Source organism: Megalobrama amblycephala, linkage group LG8, assembly GCF_018812025.1.
Source record: "Megalobrama amblycephala isolate DHTTF-2021 linkage group LG8, ASM1881202v1, whole genome shotgun sequence".
NCBI lineage: Eukaryota > Metazoa > Chordata > Actinopteri > Cypriniformes > Xenocyprididae > Megalobrama > Megalobrama amblycephala.
Window position 1 is genome coordinate 7117323 of NC_063051.1, and position 21518 is coordinate 7138840.

A 21518-nucleotide genomic window follows, 5' to 3' on the forward strand; every position below is an offset into this window, starting at 1 on the left:
AAACACTGGCATCTCGTTGGCTGTTTAAGATGTCCGTTTGCGTTCCTTCACAGTAGATGAACTTCGGTGAAGCCGATCTTCAACAACGGTGCTGCTCGATGAGCGATATTGGAAGCTGATCAAACCTGGCATGGCACCCACAACGGTGAGAATGTTCTCTTTATAACATATGACTTAGTATTTATAGAGAAAGAAATGAGCACGAGAGGAAAAGAAAGTATTTTTGCAAAGACAGGATGCAGATTGGATTGCATGAATAGTTTGAATAGTTAATACTGATTAGTTTAAAACAACCGACAGAAACTGCTTTAAAAACGCTCAAGAAATCATTAAGCAAGTACACAAATCCTTCTTGAACGGAGTTTGTTATATGAGCTGTACATAAAAAAGAATAAACTGTTCAAATAGTCGAGACATCGTCGGTTTTTAAAGTAAACAGTAAACTGATTTTTTTTTTTTTGGTAACAGATTTTTGCTTGTCAGATATGCATAATTGTCTAAGGCTGCGTCTCAAAACGGAGTGTACTGTCTACCTAGGCGGCATTTTTGTGCATCAATAGGCGCGTGCATCATTTTTGGGCATCACATCAATCCCAGAAATGAGTCCAGAAATGCTGCACGCACATATCATGCCCAAAACTGCATTCTAGATAGGCAGTACACTAAGTTTGGAGGAAAAAGAGTATAGTTTTTACAGTATAGTAGGAAAAATTATACATTTTTCATATTATATATATAAAATGTTACAGTATAGTATGAAATAACTCAATATATTTAATAAATACAATAAATGTTCAATATAGTATATGCTCAAAATACTATCATTGGGTTTTTATTGTTGTGTATTTTCGAAATCCTTTTAATACAATAATAATTTTAAGTGTTTAAATGGTTTAACAGTTAAAAATATTACACTTTATGTATGTAGTCTGTACAGCTGATCACATCAACAGGCAGTTGACATTGGGCCATCTGTTTTGTAGCTCACAAGCAGCTTGAGGATTAAATTAATTACCCTCTGACATGTCGGGTGAGCTTGGACTCAAACACTGACTGCTTCAGTCTAGCTCCAGGGAGAAATGCTGGGTAATTTAAGAAGCATTTGGGCCGATGTTGAATGCTGTAGCACCCTTTAATTCAGAGAGGCATGGACACCATTAAAGAGGAAATGCCAAATTAGTCAACCATGAAGAACACTCGGATAATCCTCAAGTGCACATAAAAGAAAGGTTCTGTAGATGCATACAAGTGTCTAAGAATGTTCTGAGACTTTTTATCTCCTTTTCCTCATGTCCACATAATGATTCATGCTGAATCACAAGTTTTAGTAAAGAGACATTGGCTTAAACAAAATGAGTCTAGTTAAGAAGTATTTTTCACACTTGAAATGACTACACTGTAAAAAAGAATTGTTGGTTTAACTTAAAAAACAAAGTTACTTGGATGTCTTAAAATTTTGAGTTCATTGAAGTTAAAAATTTGAGTTAATACAACAAAGGCGATTGATTTAATCAACAGAAACTCAAAATATTACATTATCTGAACCACATTAAATATTGAAGTTGATTAGACATATAATTTTCCTTTGGGTTTATAAAAGCCAATGTGGAGTTGTGAAATTAGCGCATCTATAAAGTACGGCTTTGCGTAGGAACGCGCTTCAAATTAGCGCTGTTTGAAATGGCAAACCGCAAAACCATGAAAGCTTTTTTGCATACTCATGGCCTCAGATCTAGTATGCAGTTCCCATTGATGCACAATACATCAAAAGGAACCTGACTGCAATTTACAAGGACAACTTTGACAAAAGGTTGCACAACACAGATGAAAGGGAGAATTTGAATTCATTCACTGCAAAGTACTGTAATGCGATTTATGGGAGCTCTGACGTGGAAGTCAAGCTTCCAAATTTCAGCTGGAGCACAGTAGCTGGACGTCTTCCGTCTCCGGGCATATTATGTAACACTCAGAGACTCCTTCGTGACTTCGTGATGTGGATACTTTGGCTAACCACACAAATCTCAACATGAAGCACCATTAAAAGCAAAGTGGGGTCAGTGCGAAGAAATCGAGATTCATGTTTCATAAGATTATTTCAGTTGAGGCTTGCAGCGCAGGGTCAAAGCATTTATGGTGCGCGCAGCTATATGGGAGAGTGAAATTCGATGCTTTTGAGGTTATCCATGCGCAATTACTGAGTATTTAGAAGTGACTGCTCGGGAAGGAATTTCAGTCAATCTTACCCTACCAACAACAAGTCTCTTTCACTAGCTGTCTATCAATAGAAAAGTTGTGGAATGCTGTTTTAGCTTTGATGTATGAAAGATGCTTTGACTCATAAGAGTAACTTGGAAAAAATGACCTGCTTTTTTTCTTTTCCTGTGAACTGCACAGAAAGAAACACAACATGGGAATGGGAGTTTTTTCTGAGATCATAGCTCTGATCTATAGCCATTATGTTCTCAGACAAGCCTGTTAAAGGGGTAGTTCACCCTAAAATGAAAATTAAGTCATCATTTACTCACCCTGGTGTTGTTGTAATGCTGTATGCCCTTCTTTCATGGACCACAAAAGGAGAATTTTTTTAAAAATGTCCTGCTCGCGCTTGTCCGTATAATGGCATAGAAAAAAAGCATCAAGCTTTTTTAAAAAAAAAAAACAAATGCAAAAGAATCGCAGAATGATCCCATGTGACACATGCCATATATTCCAAGTGTTCTGGGCATATGTTTTTGAAGCAAATCACCTACCCTGCCTTTAAGAGCACGACAGAAACTAAAATTTTTTACGATTCATACAACAGTTTTTTCAAGTAACCTAGTAATGCGCTTCTTAAAATAATTATGGGGTCAGTAACACTGTGTCTACACCGGACGCGAGCAGCACGATGCGACGCTTCAAAAGACAATAGAACCCATAACAATCCGTGATATTGTCTACACTGGATGCGGCGTGACGCTACAATTTCCGACAGTAAACGGATTCCCCGTTCTATTTCTGACATGCTCCAAGTGCTTTCCAACGGTCGTCTTGTCGCATTCATTGTAGACAGCTTTTAGCTGTTGCGGTGCGACGTGATAAAACCAGAAGATTTTTATTTTATTTTATTTTTGTTATTTTATTTATTATTTTTGAAAGACATTAATACTTTTATTCAGCAAGGATGCATTCAGTTGCTCAAAAATTACAATAAAGACATTTATAATGTTACAAAAAAAATTTTTTTTAATAAATGATATGTTTCTTGAGCAGCAAATCAGGATCATGTGACACTCAAGACTGGAGTAATGATGCTGAAAATTCAGCTTTTCCATCACAAGAATAAATTACATTTTAAAATATATTAAAATAGAGAACATTTATTTTAAATTGTAATAATATTTCACAATATTACTGTTTTTACTGTATTTTTGATCAAATAAATGCAGGCTTGGGGAGCTTAAGAGACTTTTTTCAAACACATTAAAAAATCAACTTTTAAATGGAAGTGTGTGTGACAAATATGCCTGCAAGTTGATTTTTAATGGTACCGGTAACTGAAAACATTTGCATGCTGCATTCATACTCAAAACATAAAGAAAAACTATTCAGTGCACTTGTTTAATGTGGGTTTGTCTTGTTTATTTCATTATAATGTGCATTGAATAAGCAGCACACTGTACAATCAAGACAAGCACATCAAGATTATAGCAGACTGCGGTCATTTGGTCTGCAGATGGGAAGGAAAGGAGAGGATTTGTAGACTTGGATATTGTTGCCTGACTGCATGTTTTCCAAACAATTTATTCTAAACTTTGCCCTAATGTAGTGTATCGTTCGATGAAAACTTTCATTAGAATCCCTGAATACATTTGAGTATTATTTAGTATTTTTTCACCCACTCATTTACTCCATGTTTTGTTCTCTTTTCAGGAGGCGAGGCTAAATGTGGAGGCTCTGAGCAAGAGAGACGTGCTGCTGCTCTTCAGTGTTCTTGAGGGAGAGCTGGAGGCCAGAGACTTTGTCATACAGGCACTCAAGGTTAGTGCAGTCCCTTTAATGCTGATGTAGGACGAGAATGTTTCTATAGTTTCTTTGTATGCTGCAATCTATGGCAGTATGGCAGCAAATTGCGCTACTCTTGGTTCTTAAAGGAACAGTTCACCCAAAAATGAAGGTTTTATCATTATTTACGCAGCTACGTGCCATTTCAAACCCATATGTTTGTGGAAGTTTTGGAGAATCTTCATACAGCTCTTAATTTAGACCAAAAACACCATTAACCCTTTGAGCGGTACGGTCCCACATATGGGATTTTTATTTCTGTGCCCCTGGGCGTACGGTCCCACATATGGGATTTCGAACGTTCAGCGACGTCACATAACTGCCAGATTCAAACTGCTCTTTCGCGCTCTGGCTGAGAGACGGACGCGCGCAGCTCTTGTCATATATCACAACTATGCAGTGTTTTCAGCCACATAATGTTTCTTTTAAGGTTTCAGACATTTAAATACGCATAACCACCATTAAAACAATATATTTAGAGTTATAAAATACACACTGATGTCAGACATCAGTGGAAGGAGCAATAACAATCCATTCATATACAATTTGCCGACATTTATTCATATCAGACACACACATAATGGGCCTAAGTAACTACAAAGTTTACTCTATTATTCTTCCAGTTCACCAGCCACTTACTTGCATATATTTCGGGAGAAAATGATGAATTCACTTGCTGTAAATCCGACTGACAGGACTCTGCGAACTGCGGGGCAAACTAAGATGGCGGCGCCCATCTCGCGTTATAGATCAAGATAAAGATCATTTATAAAGGCTTTTAAACGACAAAACACACTCACTTACACATATTTGAGGATCGGAATATCAGATAGTTGATAACATGGTAAGCAAGTTTGTGAATATTTTAAATAAACAAGGAAAAACAAAATAATAGCGATCCACCTGTCATACAGTGTTATTGTGGCTGCGCTCAGCGCTCGTGACAAGCAAGACGCGTCGCTATGGAAACATTAAAGGCAAACGTTCTAAAATAACGGTCGCCTTAAAAAAACTCACTCTGGGGGGACAGTTAGAATATTTTAAACTCACGCTCGAAAGGGTTAAGAACCATAAAGTGGTCAATACGATCTTTGCCTGTGCATTATATATCCAAGTCTTCTCAAGCTATATGATAGCCTTGTGTGAAGAACAGGTCAATGAACATCACATAAACATAATAAACGAACATAAAAACGGAAAACCATTCGTGTGTAATCATGTAGAATTTATTCAGGAGCATCTGGACTTATTTATCCATTCAAGATGTTTAGATGTTCAGCTACTTACAGTGCTGCATGTTTTCCGAGCAGCTGCGTCCCAAGTCATACATCAGTCACATACATCGCTTATGATCTTGTGGTGTGTGTTCCTTGGGGAGTTCCCTTCATCCTGATACATACTGCGGCACTTCAATGAGAGCTGAAACATCTCAAACAAATATATAAACAAGTTACATATGATCAATACTAATAAATCAGCACTTCAATAATGATATGCCTCAATTATTGTCTGTTGACAGTCAGTAGTTCGCTGTCAAACAGGTTTAACAGACTAGATACACAGGAGAGACATTATAGCTGTATCACTCAATGAAATCCAGATGTCTGTCTGGTTCATAGCTCAATCGTGCACGCTAGCATATTAACGCTAACATCCTGTTAGTGTATTAAACATCAGTGTACAGTTTATCTATGGCAAAGCTCAGTTTATTTTAGATATGTAAAGGCTAAACATTTATAACTTTAGCCTTTGTATAACTTGTCCTTAAGCTAGAAATAATGCTATTGGCTACGGAGAGTTCTTGGTTAGCTGTGCAACAAACATCTCACATGTTTTTGGGAAAGTTGCCGAGAACCTACACTCAAATAAATGCCATAGGGATTGATATTTGATCATGCCTGCCGTTTGTTGTGCTTCCTGCCTGAACTTAAGTGTTTCCAATTCAACTGCATTCTCGAGTTATTTTCAATACAACATTCATCGACCTTTAAAGGCACAATATGTAAGATATTTGGATTAAAATATCCAAAAACCACTAGAACTGTGTAATATATTTTGTTTATACTGTGTATATTTTGTATTTCGCTCCAGCAGCCTCGTTCCGCTCCCACAGCACTCGGCAATGCTCTGCTTCATACTACAGTAACGTTAATATAATCTCATCCACGAACATGATTTCTGCCCGAGTCCCGTCTGATTCTTTTCCACTGGCTGTGAGGTGAAGACGACAACTCCAATGATTCCGCACTCAATCTCGGCGTCATCAAGCTACGTCTTTGTTTTGAATAGGCGACCTCTAGCGGCGAAAAATTACATATTGTGCCTTTAAAATCTTTAATACATTAGCTCATCCATGAATATGATTTCTGCCTGAGTCTCATAGGATTCTTTTCCACCAGCTGTAGACATGAAGACAAGACCTCCCATGATTCCACGAAATAAAGGCATCATCAAGCTATGCCTTTGTTTTGAATAAGCGACCTCTAGAGGCGAAAACTACATAGTGTGCCTTTAATTAGAGCCGACTGGGTCCCATCTTACCTTGCTTTTCCATCAGACTCTCTTCTGTTTAAATTTTATTTATTTTTTTTTTTCTGTGAGACTCCTACTACATTCCAGCACTGTTGCTGGGCCCCATCCACACTTCTGGTGGACACGCAGCTCAGCAGACAGAACTCAACTTTTGTGCGATACAGCCAGATTAAACATCTTAAGGCTCACTTTAGCAAAACAAATCTGCTACATTTTTTTATTTTTTTATTTAAAAAAAAAAAGTACTTTAGAATACCATATAAATAAATACCATAGTATGTAAATATATAGCAATCCAGTACTATTATATTGGTGAAACTCACAAAACTGTTAAGAACGTTAAGAACCAATTTATATTTTAGTCAAAAGTATGCAAATTATGGTCACACTTTATATTAGATGTCCTTAACTACTATGTACTTACATCAAAAAATAAGTACAATGTATTTATTGTGTTCATATTGTATTTCAAAACACTTTTGCTGCTATTGAGGTGGGGATATGGGTAAGGTTAGGGACAGGTTTGGTGGTATGGGTAGGTTTAAGGGTGAGTTTAGCTGTAAGGGAAGGGTCAACAGTAATTATAGATGTAATTACAGAAATTAATTACAGCTGTAAATACATGCAGGTATTTTTAAAATATATAAAAACATGTATGTACACAATAAGTGCATTGTATCAAATGATTCAATTAAATGTTAGTACATAGTAAAGACACCTAATATAAAGTGGGACCCCAATTATATAAAGTGGATCTACTTATTTGTCAATTTAGGAATGACTCAGAATCAGCCAGACAGTGAACAAGCCAACTTCCCTTTTGAGCAAATGATTCAATTAAATGTTAGTACATAGTAAAGACACCTAATATAAAGTGGGACTCAAACATATATATATATATATATATATATATATAAAGTGGATCTACTTATTTGGCAATTTAGGAATGACTCAGAATCAGCCAGACAGTGAGCAAGACAACTTCCCTTTTGAGCATCTGCGTCAGTACAAACGGCAATAGTCTGGGCTCCTGGTCAAGCCTTGTTTTATTCCAAAATACACTTTGAATGTTATTTGTTCTCTGCACAAACATGTCAAACATTATTATGCACATTTCCTGTTGTCTAGTATCAGCTTTAAATTTTATTTTAGTGCCATTGGTTCATCTGATCATTGTTAGCATGGTAATAAAATTCAGCATCTGTGCTCTCAGATCATGTTTTTTTGCGGTAAAGCTGCATGGAAGGCTGCACAGATATTATCTGCTGCATTCCTGTTCTTGAAAGCATTGGACTGAGGCTATGTGAGCATCACAAAGAGTAGATTTTGGGTATTAACCATTCTTTTAATCACTTTTAAGGGACTTCTTAAGTAGATAGCATATATTTAAGCCAACTGCATATTTCTTTTAAAACTCTTTGTGGTTTTTAGGGGCGATGTTCTGGCATGCTGGGATTACAATCTCTGTCACTCATTGCTTGCTTTGAATGAGGTCATTAAGGCATGACTTTTCTGCTCTGACTCTCTCACACACATAAACGCATGACAAATGTCCCTTATACATTTGGTCTAAAGAAAAAGGGAAAAATCAGGAGGGCAGAAATCACATCACAACAGCTTATAACTTCATTAGCCATGCTAATCGTACATACAAACGCTATTCATTATTTCCTTGTGGTGTTTTCTGTGAAAAAAATAAAAGTGGAACTAAATAGTATTTTGCTCAAATAATCGTTTCCATACTTATTTATCTCCCTTAGAAACTATTGACTTTTGAGGGAAAACTTGAAAACATTTCATGACTAAAAAGTAAATAGTTTTAAATAGTTAGACTTTGTGTTCCAGAATGAATGCCCTCCACATGTCCATCTTAAAGTTTAAAGTAAGTTTTATGCATCTTCTCAAAATTTCAAAAATGGCTTCATATATATATATATATATATATATATATATATATATATATATATATATATATATATATGTATATATAATTTATTTATTCATTTATTTTATATTTTTGTCATTTGAGGAGCTAGCATGGAGGATTTTGGGAGTGTATGTAGCAGATACCAAAAGTATCTCACTGGTGTCAGTAGGTTGTTTACCTTTATCCCCTGGTCTCTTTAATTTTCTTAGTGAAGATACTCTGTATGTTATCTTTCTCTATCAGATAGACACTCTCTCTCACACACAAACACACACACACACACACACACACACACACACACACACACACACACATAAAGGTTGTTTGAAGGCACCAGACTGGCTGACTTATCTTAAGTCATTAGTAAGGTTAATCTTCCCAAGGCCCCCATAATTGCTCAAGCTTTTAGCCTAAACACACACACACACACACACACACACACACACACACACACACACACACACACACACACACACACTATTGAAAGCATCATAAATATAGAATGGAAAGTAGACATCCATTAACTTGACAAACAAAAGATTTTGCATACAGAACAGCTGTTGTGTATTTGGGTGATTTGGATCTTACATTATCTAGTATTCAAGTAAATAGCTTGAATACAGTACTTTCAAGTCCCTTTATTTCATTTTAGATTTTGTGTCAGATTTTTATTGCCAAATGGAAGAATATTAAAACAAGAAATATATAATAATCTATAATAATATATATAGAATACACTAATATATATCAGAGTGTTGTGAATCAAAGTACAGCAACGACACATTGTCTTTTAAATATTTAAAGCCCAGGAAATTATTCATTTTAGGACTAGATTAAATTCAACTTTTAGTCTGATACTTCTTTTCAAACATCTAATACTTGATGTTTGTGTTGGGCTTATTTTTTTGTGTGTGTGTGTGTAAACCAGAAGAATGTCCAATATAACGAAGAGTGGCTATGGAATTCTGCATCTTGTGAGATTTTGTTTACAAGGCCGATTGTTTATCTGTCACAATAATAATCTGAAAATCTCAGCTGAAAGTAACTACAAACATCTCGCTGTGCATGTTGTGAGTGGGTTGTGGATGTGCGTGGCTAGAATACAGGTCTCAGTACCATTTTGCCTTTGTTTTCTTGTTTTGTTTTTGACTTTCTTTAAAAAAAAAAAAAAAGGCAATTATTTTAGTCTGACCTGTGTAATGTTGCAATCACTTTTGACTTCTCTTTTCCCAACTTCTTTTTTTCTTTTCTTACTATCAATTTAAATAAAAGCGGTTAAATAAGATTTTATTTGTTATATAACAGCTCCTAGATGGTTATCTTCAAGATGTCTACTTCAGAAACGCCTTTCCTTACTTTTTTTTTTTCCTTCATTTTTTCTTTTTTCCATATAATTTACAGGATGTTTTCTAAAACAGGGAATTTAGCCCTTCGATTTGCCCACTAACTTCCAATATGTTTCAGTAGGGAATGTGTCACATCTGGAAAGAAAATTGCATTCATCAAAGACAAATGACATTCATCTTTGAAGCTGCTGTGTGTATTTTTTACAGTATTAAAATGGTTTTTAAAGCCCCAAGCTTTCATTAAAGTATTGGTGGTAATGTCACCCACAGTCCTCATATTCTCCTATGTTTTGTTAAACATCTTCAGCAGGACAAAAACACAGCTTTTACTCCCTTTCTACCTCACCCCTTCTGCTTCAGAGACTGAAAAACACTCATTGTATCACGTCTGCACGGCACATTTATCTGTTCCAGCATCAGCACCACAGAGGTTCACAAAGAATCAAAGTGTACACTTACGTACCACATTCATCATGGCTACTGTGTGAGTTTCCGATAATCCTGTTTCTGTAAGTCGAATCTTAGAACTGTCTCAAATGGCAAGGCTTTATGTTGCTGAACTTGAGTAAACCATTAAAACACACAAATACTCTCACATACACTTACCAGATGGACATGCATGTTACAACTTGAATCTGTCAATCTGAGAGCAGATATATATATATATATATATATATATATATATATATATATATATATATATATATATATATATATATATATATATATATATACATACACCGTATATATCATGACATGCTGAAAACGGTCCTAAAAACTTTTAAATTTTTGTTTTCCCCATGGAATTTAACAGTTTAAAAGGTCATTGCAACTGTTTATTGCAATTGCAAATTTATCTCTCACAATTCTGACTTTTTTCAAGTTATAAAGTCCAATTCTGAGGGAAAAAAGACTAACTTTTTGATATAAACTTGCAATTCTGAGAAAAAGTCAGAATTGCGTGATATAAAATCGCAATTGCAAGTTATAAAGTCAGAATCGCAATTCTGACTTTATAATACACAATTGCGACTTTATATCACGCAATTCTGACTTTATAACTTGCAATTGTGAGAAAAAAATCAGAATTGTGAGAAGAAGAAAAAAATCGCAATTACCTTTTTAATTTTTTATTCAATGGCAGAAACAAGCATCCTTAGAATACAGCTTTGTGACTGGTAATAATTATTTCTGGTAGGTAATTTTTCATCCTCCACTGGCAGGTGTGGAAAAACATTAATGTTGGACCCTGAGTGTGTGTTTAGATGCATATCCATCTGTGTGTCTTTACCCCTCCTCCTGACATTAATTTTCATACCTCTATTCCCTATAGACATCTAGTCATTTTTCAACAGCTCCCACTCCCACAGCTTTCAGCTTGAATCACGAAACATGCCATGTCATTCCAAGCTACCCTGAAGGAGGTGGAGTATTTCATCCCTCTTTTCTTCTTACGTGTAAGCTCCAACCCCTTTTGTTACAACCATAAGTACGGTGTAACACAGAACACTCTAGCATCCACCTAGCAACAGCCCAGAACACCCTAGCAACTACCCAGAACATCATAGCACCCCAAAGGTCCCGATACACCTCGAGCAAAATCAAAGAACAAACTGGCATGATGTCATTTTGAAAAGAAAATCAGGCCAAAACGAAGTTAGTTTGGAGTTCAAAACAGCTTGCCAAAGTAAACTTTCCAGAAATATTCACTCCAACTTCAACCTTCATTGACTGTGGCGATGATGTAATAGATAGGTGTGGCTCTGAGGCTCTGCCTTCTTTGATGTGGAAATCTTCTCTGGTTTATTTCTTCTGTTCAGTCCATTGTGGTCAGACGTCTGCGAGTAAACATGAATACACCGGAGAGCCGCTTTATAGTTTAATCCCATGTAGCCAATCACAGACATATCTGTTGAGTGTGTGAACACAATGGCCAATCAGAGGTGTTTAAGAATCCACTCAACAGCGCTCAACATCGCTGGTATCCTCACATTTTTCAAATTTCAGTACCGACTTGGTACCGAAGCTGGTACTTTTGACAACCCTTGCCTTTATGCAGTAATGTCCGGGTAACCCTGGGTAACTTTTGCAAAAATTATTTTGTTTTTGTAGTTGGTCTGGTATTGTCAACATTACTTGAACCCTGTAATATAAGACTCTTCCTAGCTATCAGTGACTCTCTCTTCACTGTTCAACAGTTCTGTTCCTTTTCCTTGTGTTTTTTTTTTTTTTTTTCTGGGTCAAATGAGCCCTTTTAGTTCAGTCATTTCAGGAGGTATTGAATTACTCCAGCTGGAACTTTTTTTGGTGTCCCATTCACTGCATTGACCCTACCTAGACTGAAGCAATTGTTTTCATCCCTATATGGACCCCTTACTTGACCTCTTACTTAAAACAGCAAACACAGAGAGCTGAACACACACTTACTCTCTCTCTCTCTCACACACACACACACACACACACATATATACACAGAGCCTTAGAGAATGGTTTATGTTGCTTTTGGCAGGGTCATATGCTCTGTATCATCTCATTTCCTGTTTAGAAAGCAAGTATGGACTGAGCGTGTCTGTGTGAAAGAGAAAAATGGAGACTGCTTTACAAGACTTGCAAAATGAAATGGAAGCTACAAAAATGATCAACAAACTCCCCTTAATACCAAGATAACAGATCTCGTATAGCTGTTTCACGTTAAAAGATTATGGACATTTTGATCTCTTTAAACACTAATTGTTTAAACTGAAATGTGCAGAAATCTAATAAAATCCACCTAAAATAATCAAACAAATCCCTCTTCCTCTGTCTCTCTCTCACTGCAGGCCCAGCGTAAAGATTCCTACATGTGTGAGCGATATGGCAAATACAACCTGAGCGACCCGTTCCTGGCCCTGCAGAGAGACAGTGAGGTCCTCCAGAGCTCCAGCCAGACCAGGGGAGATGGAGGAAGTTCCTCCCACAGACGAGAGGGGGGCTGTGGGGCCACGGCTCACTCAGACCCTTTGGCGGTGCTGAAGCTGGTGGTTGGACACTGCAGAAGGATGCAGGAGAAGATGCTGAAACAGCTGGCAGCTGCCGAGAACAGACACAGGAGGGTGAGTTTATACTGCATAAAAGCTAAAAGCAACTGACATCATTACTGATGTGAACATCATATCATTTAAATTGGATTTACCAGAGTGTAGCAGGTCAAGGAGAGATTGGATTGGTTTATAAGCTAATCTTTGTCTCATTCTGCCGCCCCTCTGTGGTGGTTTCAGGTCATTGCTGATCTGGAGGAGGAGAAGAGAAAGCATGCTGAGGATACTGCAGAAGGAGATGATGTCACATACATTCTGGAGAAGGAGAGAGAGCGCCTCCTGCAGCAGGTACAAAGAACTGATAATATAATTGTGATTTTAATTCCAGGTTCTCCTTGGGAACAGGCTACAATTTTCCTTTACCCTAATCAAAATGAGTGTTTTCTCTATTAAAATATACATTCAAACATAATTTTTATTAGGATTTGTACACATTTAAATATTCAAGTTTTTGCATATAACAACAAACTTGTTATAGATCCCACATAAGGCTGCATGATAAATCGCTTTAGCATCGATGTCGCGATGTGCGCATTCGCGATGTGTGTCAAGTATAGCGATCGTAGTTGATGTGTTATCTGTACAGACCAGGCACCAAGTTCGAAATGCACATGATTCTCGGATTAATTGCAAGGTTTAACCATCATAGAGTAAAAGTTTATAATTTGCACATGTTTAGGTCCTGTCAGTTTAAACATTCAAGCGATTTTAACGCATTCAAATGCAAAAGAGCGCTCTATTCAGCTCTTGCACGTTAGGATCTGTTTTCTGTGCACACGTAGAGCTGCACAGACAGAATACGAACAAATTCTGTTCTTTTTCTCGTCTATTTGTGCTTGAATGGACACAAACGCGCAAAATTATGTCAAAATGGCTGGCTCGGCGAGTTTTCTCGTAAACACAGATGCTTATGGATTATGTGAGCGTAAACAGTTGAGAAAGAAAACTAATGCACATCATTATGCATTAGCTCTTAAAGGTCCCGTTCTTCGTGATCCCATGTTTCAAACTTTAGTTAGTGTGTAATGTTGTTGTTAGAGTATAAATAAAATCTGTAAAATTTTAAAGCTCAAAGTTCAATGCCAAGCGAGATATTTTATTTAACAGAAGTCGCCTACATCGAACGGCCAGTTTGGACTACATCCCTCTACTTCCTTCTTTCATGACGTCACTAAAACAGTTTTTTGACTAACCTCCGCCCACAGGAATACACAAAAAAGGGGGCGTGGTCTTGTTGCGCTCCCACGGAGAAGAGCAAGAGTTGCGTTTGTAGAGTGTGTTTGTCGCCATGTCGTCGAAACGCTGTTATTTTCATCCCGCAGTCCAATTACCTTTGTTTGGTCTTCCCAGGGACACTGTACTTAGAGATCAATGGTTACAATTTATGTTTAACTCGGTTCCCGAAAATTATAATCCACATGTAAAACTATGTGCAGCACATTTTGCTGAGGACAGCTTCCTCAATCTCAATCAGTTTAATGCCGGATTCGCACAAAGATTATTCTTGAAAGATGGAGCAGAAGCTGCTGTCGAATCACAACACAGGAACCGCTGGCACAATCAGAACTCGTTACGTATTTCTGAAGGAGGGACTTCATAGAACAAGGAAGTCATCAGCCCGTTTTTATGACAGTGGAAACAGCGGTATACAGATAAGTAAATTATGTGAAAAATACTGTGTTTTTTTACACGCAAAACATGAACACGTTATATTGCACACTATAAACACAATCAAAGCTTAAAAAAAACACGAAAAACGGGACCTTTAAAATCACTTTTGTAGCTTTAACAAAGATGAATTATATTTCATTTATACACTGAAGACTATGCAGTGTTATTTTACATTTCATTATTCAATTTCTGTACATAAATACTGTTAGACTTACCTGAAAAACATAGGCTGAAGCACTGTTTATTTCATTTGTATCTTTGTTATATTGTAATTATCTATGCTTGTAATTTATTTTCTATGAAGATTCACTCCCCCTACAAAATCACCCCAATCATTCAAATAATTCTTTTCAAATAGAGCTATTCATCTCGTGAAACTGTTTTCATATCGCAGAAAAACAAAATATAAATATTTTTCCAATATCGTGCAGCCCTAATCCCACAGAAAATGTCGCTGATTGAGAGGCCTGATTGTTAGTCTTTGTCAAAAGGTGTTTTTACACAATATTTAGTAAAACGTACTCTTTAACAGAAAAATAACATATACTGTAACATTTTAAATAAATGCTGTTCTTTTGAACTTTCTATTCATCAAAGAATCCTGGGAAAAAAACGTATTGCGGTTTCGACAGAAATAATAAGCAGTGCAAGTGTTTTCAACATTGATAATAATAATAATAATAATAAATGTTCCTTCAGCATATTAGAATGATTTCTGAAGGATCATGTGACACTGAAGACTGGAGTAATGATGCTGAAAATTCAGCTTTGATCACAGGAATACATTACATTTCAAAATATATTAAAACAAAAGACATTTTAAATTGTAATAATATTTCACATTATTTGTTTTTACTGTATTTTTGATCAAATAAATGCAGCCTTGGTGAGCATAAGAGAATTTTTAAAAACATTTCGTCTTATCTTGCAAAATGTTTGTGTGTAAATCTATGACTCTATCAACGTATTTCAAACAAATGTATTTTTATACATATGTTTAGTTGGAGTTTGAGAAAGCAAAAACGTCCCGAATGGAGAGGGAGAACAAACGACTGCACGATCAGTTAGAAGATCAGCGGGTCCAGCATAAACAGCTCATGACAGCGCTGAGTCGGGAATGCAAACGCTCCGGCACCCGCGCACACGAGGAGTCCCAGCGTGCCAACGAACTCAGCCATCGCCTTGATCGCGAGCGAGCGGCCAATCAGACTCTGAGGGCGGAGCTTGAGGAGGAAAAGAAGAGGGCTATGCAAATGGAGGCGAGGCGAGAGGAGCTGTTGGCCGAGTTTGACACTGAACGGGAACAGCTCGGGCTGAGAATACGGAAAGAGGAGGCACGCTGTAACGCACTACAGGAAGAACTAGAGAGGTTGAGGAGAGAGATGAGCAATGCTGAGGAGAAATCAGATAAGACCAAGACAGAAATGAACGGACATCTTACTCCTACGGAGGACGATGGGAGTGTTGAGAAGCAGAGTATGTTAACCAACGGGAGCTCTCTGACCAGTTCACAAGCTCACAGCCCTACGACAAGCAATCAGTCACCAGACATACCCAGTGTACAAGCTGCGTACCAGGCTGGCATCAACCAGCGCTTCCACGCAGCCCGTCACAAGTTCCAAGGCATCACTGATCAAGATTCTCAGGCGGTCTCTTCCCCTCCAAACAGTCCGCATGACCTTTCACCCTGTGCGGCCCATGTGTCTCCATTAGACAACGTTTCATCTAAACAAGCAGCCCGCAGCACCGTCACGCAGGCCCTGAGTCGCTTCAGCACTCAGCAAGGTCCCGGCTCACCAACATCCCCCAACAGTTCTCCTTTCGGCACAGATTACCGCACGTTGGCCCAATCTGGGATGTTGTCTCCCACCATCAGGTCTCCAACTATTTCCAGAGCCGACAGAGGGAACCCACCTCCGATCCCACCCAAGAAACCAGGCCTCGCTGAAACGCCCCCTTCTCCGGCCACCCTCCGAGCTGCTCACTTGGCTCAAATGTCGGCCGGTTGCGGACGCAGCAGCAACCCAGAGAGCAGCAAAGAACCAGACCTGGTGCTGTCATCTAGCGGCTAGCAAGCACAAATGATGAACTCGATCACGTCAAACACTGTTGATTTTTTTTTGTAAGGGACGTTTCAGGTTTTTAAAATCATTTTGGAAGATTTGAATGATATATTTTCGATGTAAATTTGCAATGTTACAATATCTCATTCAAATGCATGTTGATTGTGTGCATGAATACATTATACATTCTGTATTTTCTGTATGTCATCTATGAGAAAAATCACCTGTTTATCGCTGACAATCACCATAGTTTTATATATTGTTATTCTGACAAATATTTATATATAGACACAACCATTCAAAAAGTTTGGGGTCAGTAAGATTTTTTTGAAAGAAATTAATATTTTTATTCAGGAAGGATGCATTACATTAATCAAGACATTTATGCTACAAATTTTAATTCATCAAATAGTCCTGTAAAAAATGTCATGGTTTTCACCAAAATTAATTAAGCTGCAGCTGTTTTCAACATTGATAATAATGAGAAATGTTTCTTGAGAAGCAAATCAGCATATTAGAATGATTTCTGAAGGATCATGTGACACTGAGTAATGATGAAAATATAGCTTTTCCATCACAGCAATAAAATACATTAAAATAGAAAACAGTTATTTTAAATTGTAATAATATTTCAAAATATTACTGTATTTTTTGAACAAATAAATGCAAACTTGGTGAGCAGAAGAGACTTCCTTCAGAAACATTTTAAAAAGGTTACCAACCCCAAACTTTTGAACTTCTGACCATTTTACCCTTCCCTGTCATCTAGTTTATACACTGAACTATATATTTACAGATTGCATGAGCAAACAATCCTTTGCTTTCTCACATAGCAGTTTGTTTTTTGTATATCTAAAGACATTGGATATTTAGCCTAAATATTCACATCTCGCTCAGAATCATGTTACAGATGTTTGTACCACTTTATAATGTTTTGTTCTGTTTATCTTTGAAGTTTGTATTCTTTTTGTGATCTGATATGGATGTTATTTTTATAACCAATATTATCTATAAATTCTTTGTTAAACTTGTAGACATGGGCTGGAACAAATTTTTGCATATCTGTACCGCCTAAATCCAGCCAGCAGGGGCCACTGGGTGGTAAAGTTACAGTATCACCCATCCTCAGCCATTCATAGACTATAATTATGTGGAATGGAATACTAGCACACTAGCTTACTGCGCAGTATACACTACATACTGCCTTCTATTTTGTATAAAATAGTATGCGAAATAAAGTTATTTTGAGATTTAATCAGATTTTGTGTAGAAATGTACTTGTGGCAGTCCTCTCAAATAATGGTGATGTTAAAAAAAAATCAGATGCTATTCATTTGTCACGTAGACGGGTTGGGTGCATTTGTGTTCAGCAGAACAAAGAAATTCATACAGGTTTGGAACTACATGATAGAATTTTCATTTTTGGGTGAACCGTCTCTTTAAATATTCTTTAATTTCATACATATTCATAATTGAAACCTAAAATGACTAAGTAAAAAAAAAAAAAAAACACCTTAAATGTGTTTATTTTGCAATAATGACTGGCTGATTGTATGTAATCCTGCCTAAATGGCTATTTACCTAATTAATTAACTGATATTAAATATAAATGTAAGTATAAATTAATTTATTATTTGGGAAAATAATTTGAGAAGTAAATAATATGGCAAAGTAATATGAGAAACATGAAGCTAGCTCAGTTACGTAAGAAATTGACCAATCAGAATCGAGTCTTCCAGAGAGCTATCTAATAATGAACGTTATCATAAAGTGTTACCCCTTAATGTCATAATATAATGAGCTGATCATATATAAGTCAGCCAGATTTAGAAGTTGCGATTGTGACATAAATCTGAGTGAAACTGCTTCTCGAACAAGGAAAATGTAGGACGGGACTTGATTTTGTCCATCGTGAATTGATTTGATGGTTGTGGTTTGCTATTGGTCGACCTTATGTGAGTGACAGGTTGCCCCGCCCTCGCGCCAGTGAACGCATCATCAGAGAAGAAAAGAGATGTCACTGCAAGAAGAAGGGGGTTATTTTGATTAAAGATTACGAGGGAACATGACTTTTAAAAAAAATAATGATGTGCACGGATGAATCATTTATAATAAACAAGAGTTTCATTTTGACTTTAAACACTCGCTACAAGCTTAATGCCACAGAAATTAGTCATTGTCAGTGTATGATTCTCATTTTGAAGTTATAATGAAAGCACAACTGACCCTTAGATCTCCCAGCATCTGCTGTCTCAAACTTGGGACAAAGCGTGTGAAAAACGTGTGTGCATCACAAGCATCCATGTGAGACTAACAGGAGCAGGGATCACAGTTTAACCAGCCAGGAGCCTCTCCCTAAATCCTAAATCCCCTCTTTATGTGTGTGTATATGTGTGCGAGTGTGTGTGGCCCGGGAAACAGAGAGGCAAACACGCATGAAGTATGTGCCACTCTGCCCCCCGGTCACAATGGTCTTACCAGGTTCCAGTCAAGCGCAAATTCACTGCTTATTCAGTTTGGAACTGGACTAGACAACTTGAAAAATCTAACTGAAATCTATTAAAAAATGTTTAATCTAAAATAGCTAATATAAATTAAATCCAGTATAAAAAATGTCATTATTTACATTATGTACAGAGAGTGAGTAAATAATACATTATTATAATTATAACTATTCCTTCAATGTCTCTTAAAATATCAGTGCTGCTATTTCTGCTGACTACATTGGTTTATCTGTAGATGTCCTCTGTGTCAGGGGATGGTCACCCCCTCTGGTGGATGCTGCTAATTAACATTCCTGTTTGGGACAGTAGGTCGAGGTTGCGAGGCCGACAGGGACGCATGCCTGGCCTGGTGAAATCTGTCTCCCACACACTGCTATAATCACCAGCTCCTCTAGATCAGGGGAGGGGAGGGCACTGACCTCTCAGTACAGAAAGGACAAGTCACTAATTATTGGTGCACATCCTGGGTCCCAAAGGGTTAAGAATTCTGGTCATATACTGTTTAGAGACAACAAAATTGTTACAAGTGATGCTCTCCACTGTATGCGCTCCAATAGTGGTTACCTTTGGATCTAGATTTGGTATTTAATCAGTATTTAGTGGTTGTTTATCAGGCAAGCATCACTACTATAGCTCACACTTAATGTTAGTAACCTAATTTTATATATATATATATATATATATATATATATATATATATATATATATATACATATATACACAGTACAGTCCAAAAGTTTGGAACCACTAAGATTTTTAATGTTTTTAAAAGAAGTTTCGTCTGCTCACCAAGGCTACATTTATTTAATTAAAAATACAGTAAAAAACAGTAATATTGTGAAATATTATTACAATTTAAAATAACTGTGTACTATTTAAATATATTTGACAAAGTAATTTATTCCTGTGATGCAAAGCTGAATTTTCAGCATCGTTACTCCAGTCTTCAGTGTCACATGATCCTTCAGAAATCATTCTAATATGCTGATTTGCTGCTCAATAAACATTTATGATTATTTTCAATGTTGAAAACAGTTGTGTACTTTTTTTTCAGGATTCCTTGATGAATAGAAAGTTCAAAAGAACAGCATTTATCTGAAATACAAAGCTTCTGTAGCATTATACACTACCGTTCAAAAGTTTGGGGTCAGTAAGAATTTTTATTTTTATTTTTTTGAAAAGAAATTAAAGAAATGAATACTTTTATTCAGCAAGGATGCATTAAATCAATCAAAAGTGGCAGTAAAGACATTTATAATGTTACAAAAGATTAGATTTCAGATAAACACTGTTCTTTTGAACTTTCTATTCATCAAATAATTCTGAAAAAAAATATTGTACACAAATATTTTGTACAATTGTACACATTAAATGTTTATTGAGCAGCAAATCAGCATATTAGAATGATTTCTGAAGGATCATGTGACACTGAAGACTGGAGTAATGATGCTGAAAATTCAGCTTTGCCATCACAGGAATAAATTACTTTGTGAAATATATTCAAATAGAAAACAGTTATTTTAAATTGTAATAATATTTCACAATATTACTGTTTTTTTACTGTATTTTTAATTAAATAAATGTAGCCTTGGTGAGCAGACGAAACTTATTTTAAAAACATTAAAAATCTTAGTGGTTCCAAACTTTTGGACTGTACTGTATATATATGAATGTCTGTTTCCAAGTCTTTCCTAATATCAAAACTTCTAATATACATAGTGCATAGTTAATATAAGTAAATAAATGGCATTCAACCAAAAAGGATATACTATGAAAACTTATCTCCTAATGTGCATATTTCATCCAATAATGATCTTGGCAGGAAGCTAAAGGACAGTCTGAGTTAAAGTGACCAGAAACATTCTTTGTGGAGCCCTTTGTCGTTTACTTTGCATTACTGTGTGTAAAACAGTTTCCCCTCCATCTAATACCAGTGGTGTATTTTATGAGCAAGGTGGGGTGATTATAGGCCTATACATTCATTCACAATGTCATTTCCCAAAATATATGAGCAATGGCTACTATCTTGGCTGAGAGGGTATTCATTGAGTTATATATAGACTTGCATACGCCAGTTTGGCATGTTGAAACCAAAACAAACACTGGACGTCTGGCCTGATATTACATTATATAGGCATGTAATAAGGTGATAGATAGATAGATAGATAGATAGATAGATAGATAGATAGATAGATAGATAGATAGATAGATAGATAGATAGATAGATAGATAGATAGATAGATAGATATGTTGTGGTAATATAACTATAGTAATATAAACAAATGACTTTAGCCTACAAAGTTTTCTACAATTAAAGGGTATATACGACAATACACTAGTTTACTGTAGTAAAA

The 21518-nt window shown here is 36.5% G+C and overlaps 1 protein-coding gene and 1 long non-coding RNA gene across 2 annotated transcripts in view; one reads left to right on the plus strand and one right to left on the minus strand.

Moving 5' to 3' along the window:
* cttnbp2nla (CTTNBP2 N-terminal like a) lies at window positions 1-17915 on the plus strand. Its single transcript, XM_048198977.1, has 5 exons — window positions 1-145; window positions 3913-4020; window positions 12669-12941; window positions 13107-13214; window positions 15599-17915. The coding sequence occupies exons 1-5, from the start codon at window positions 131-133 to the stop codon at window positions 16667-16669; spliced, it is 1575 nt and encodes a 524-aa protein (XP_048054934.1). The 5' UTR covers window positions 1-130; the 3' UTR covers window positions 16670-17915.
* LOC125273525 overlaps window positions 12779-21518 on the minus strand; it is a 25056-nt gene continuing 16316 nt past the window's right edge. Inside the window, exons 2-3 of the long non-coding RNA XR_007186088.1 lie at window positions 13022-13118; window positions 12779-12918 (exon numbers count right to left, since the gene is read on the minus strand). This is a non-coding gene — a long non-coding RNA (uncharacterized LOC125273525). The remainder of the gene's footprint in view (window positions 12919-13021; window positions 13119-21518) is intronic.

Excerpts from the sequence above, each read along its gene's own strand:
- cttnbp2nla (XM_048198977.1), top strand. Across the intron at positions 12,942-13,106 it reads CCGAGAACAGACACAGGAGG|GTCATTGCTGATCTGGAGGA; the intron begins GTGAGTTTATAC and ends TGGTGGTTTCAG. Across the intron at positions 13,215-15,598 it reads GAGAGCGCCTCCTGCAGCAG|TTGGAGTTTGAGAAAGCAAA; the intron begins GTACAAAGAACT and ends ACATATGTTTAG.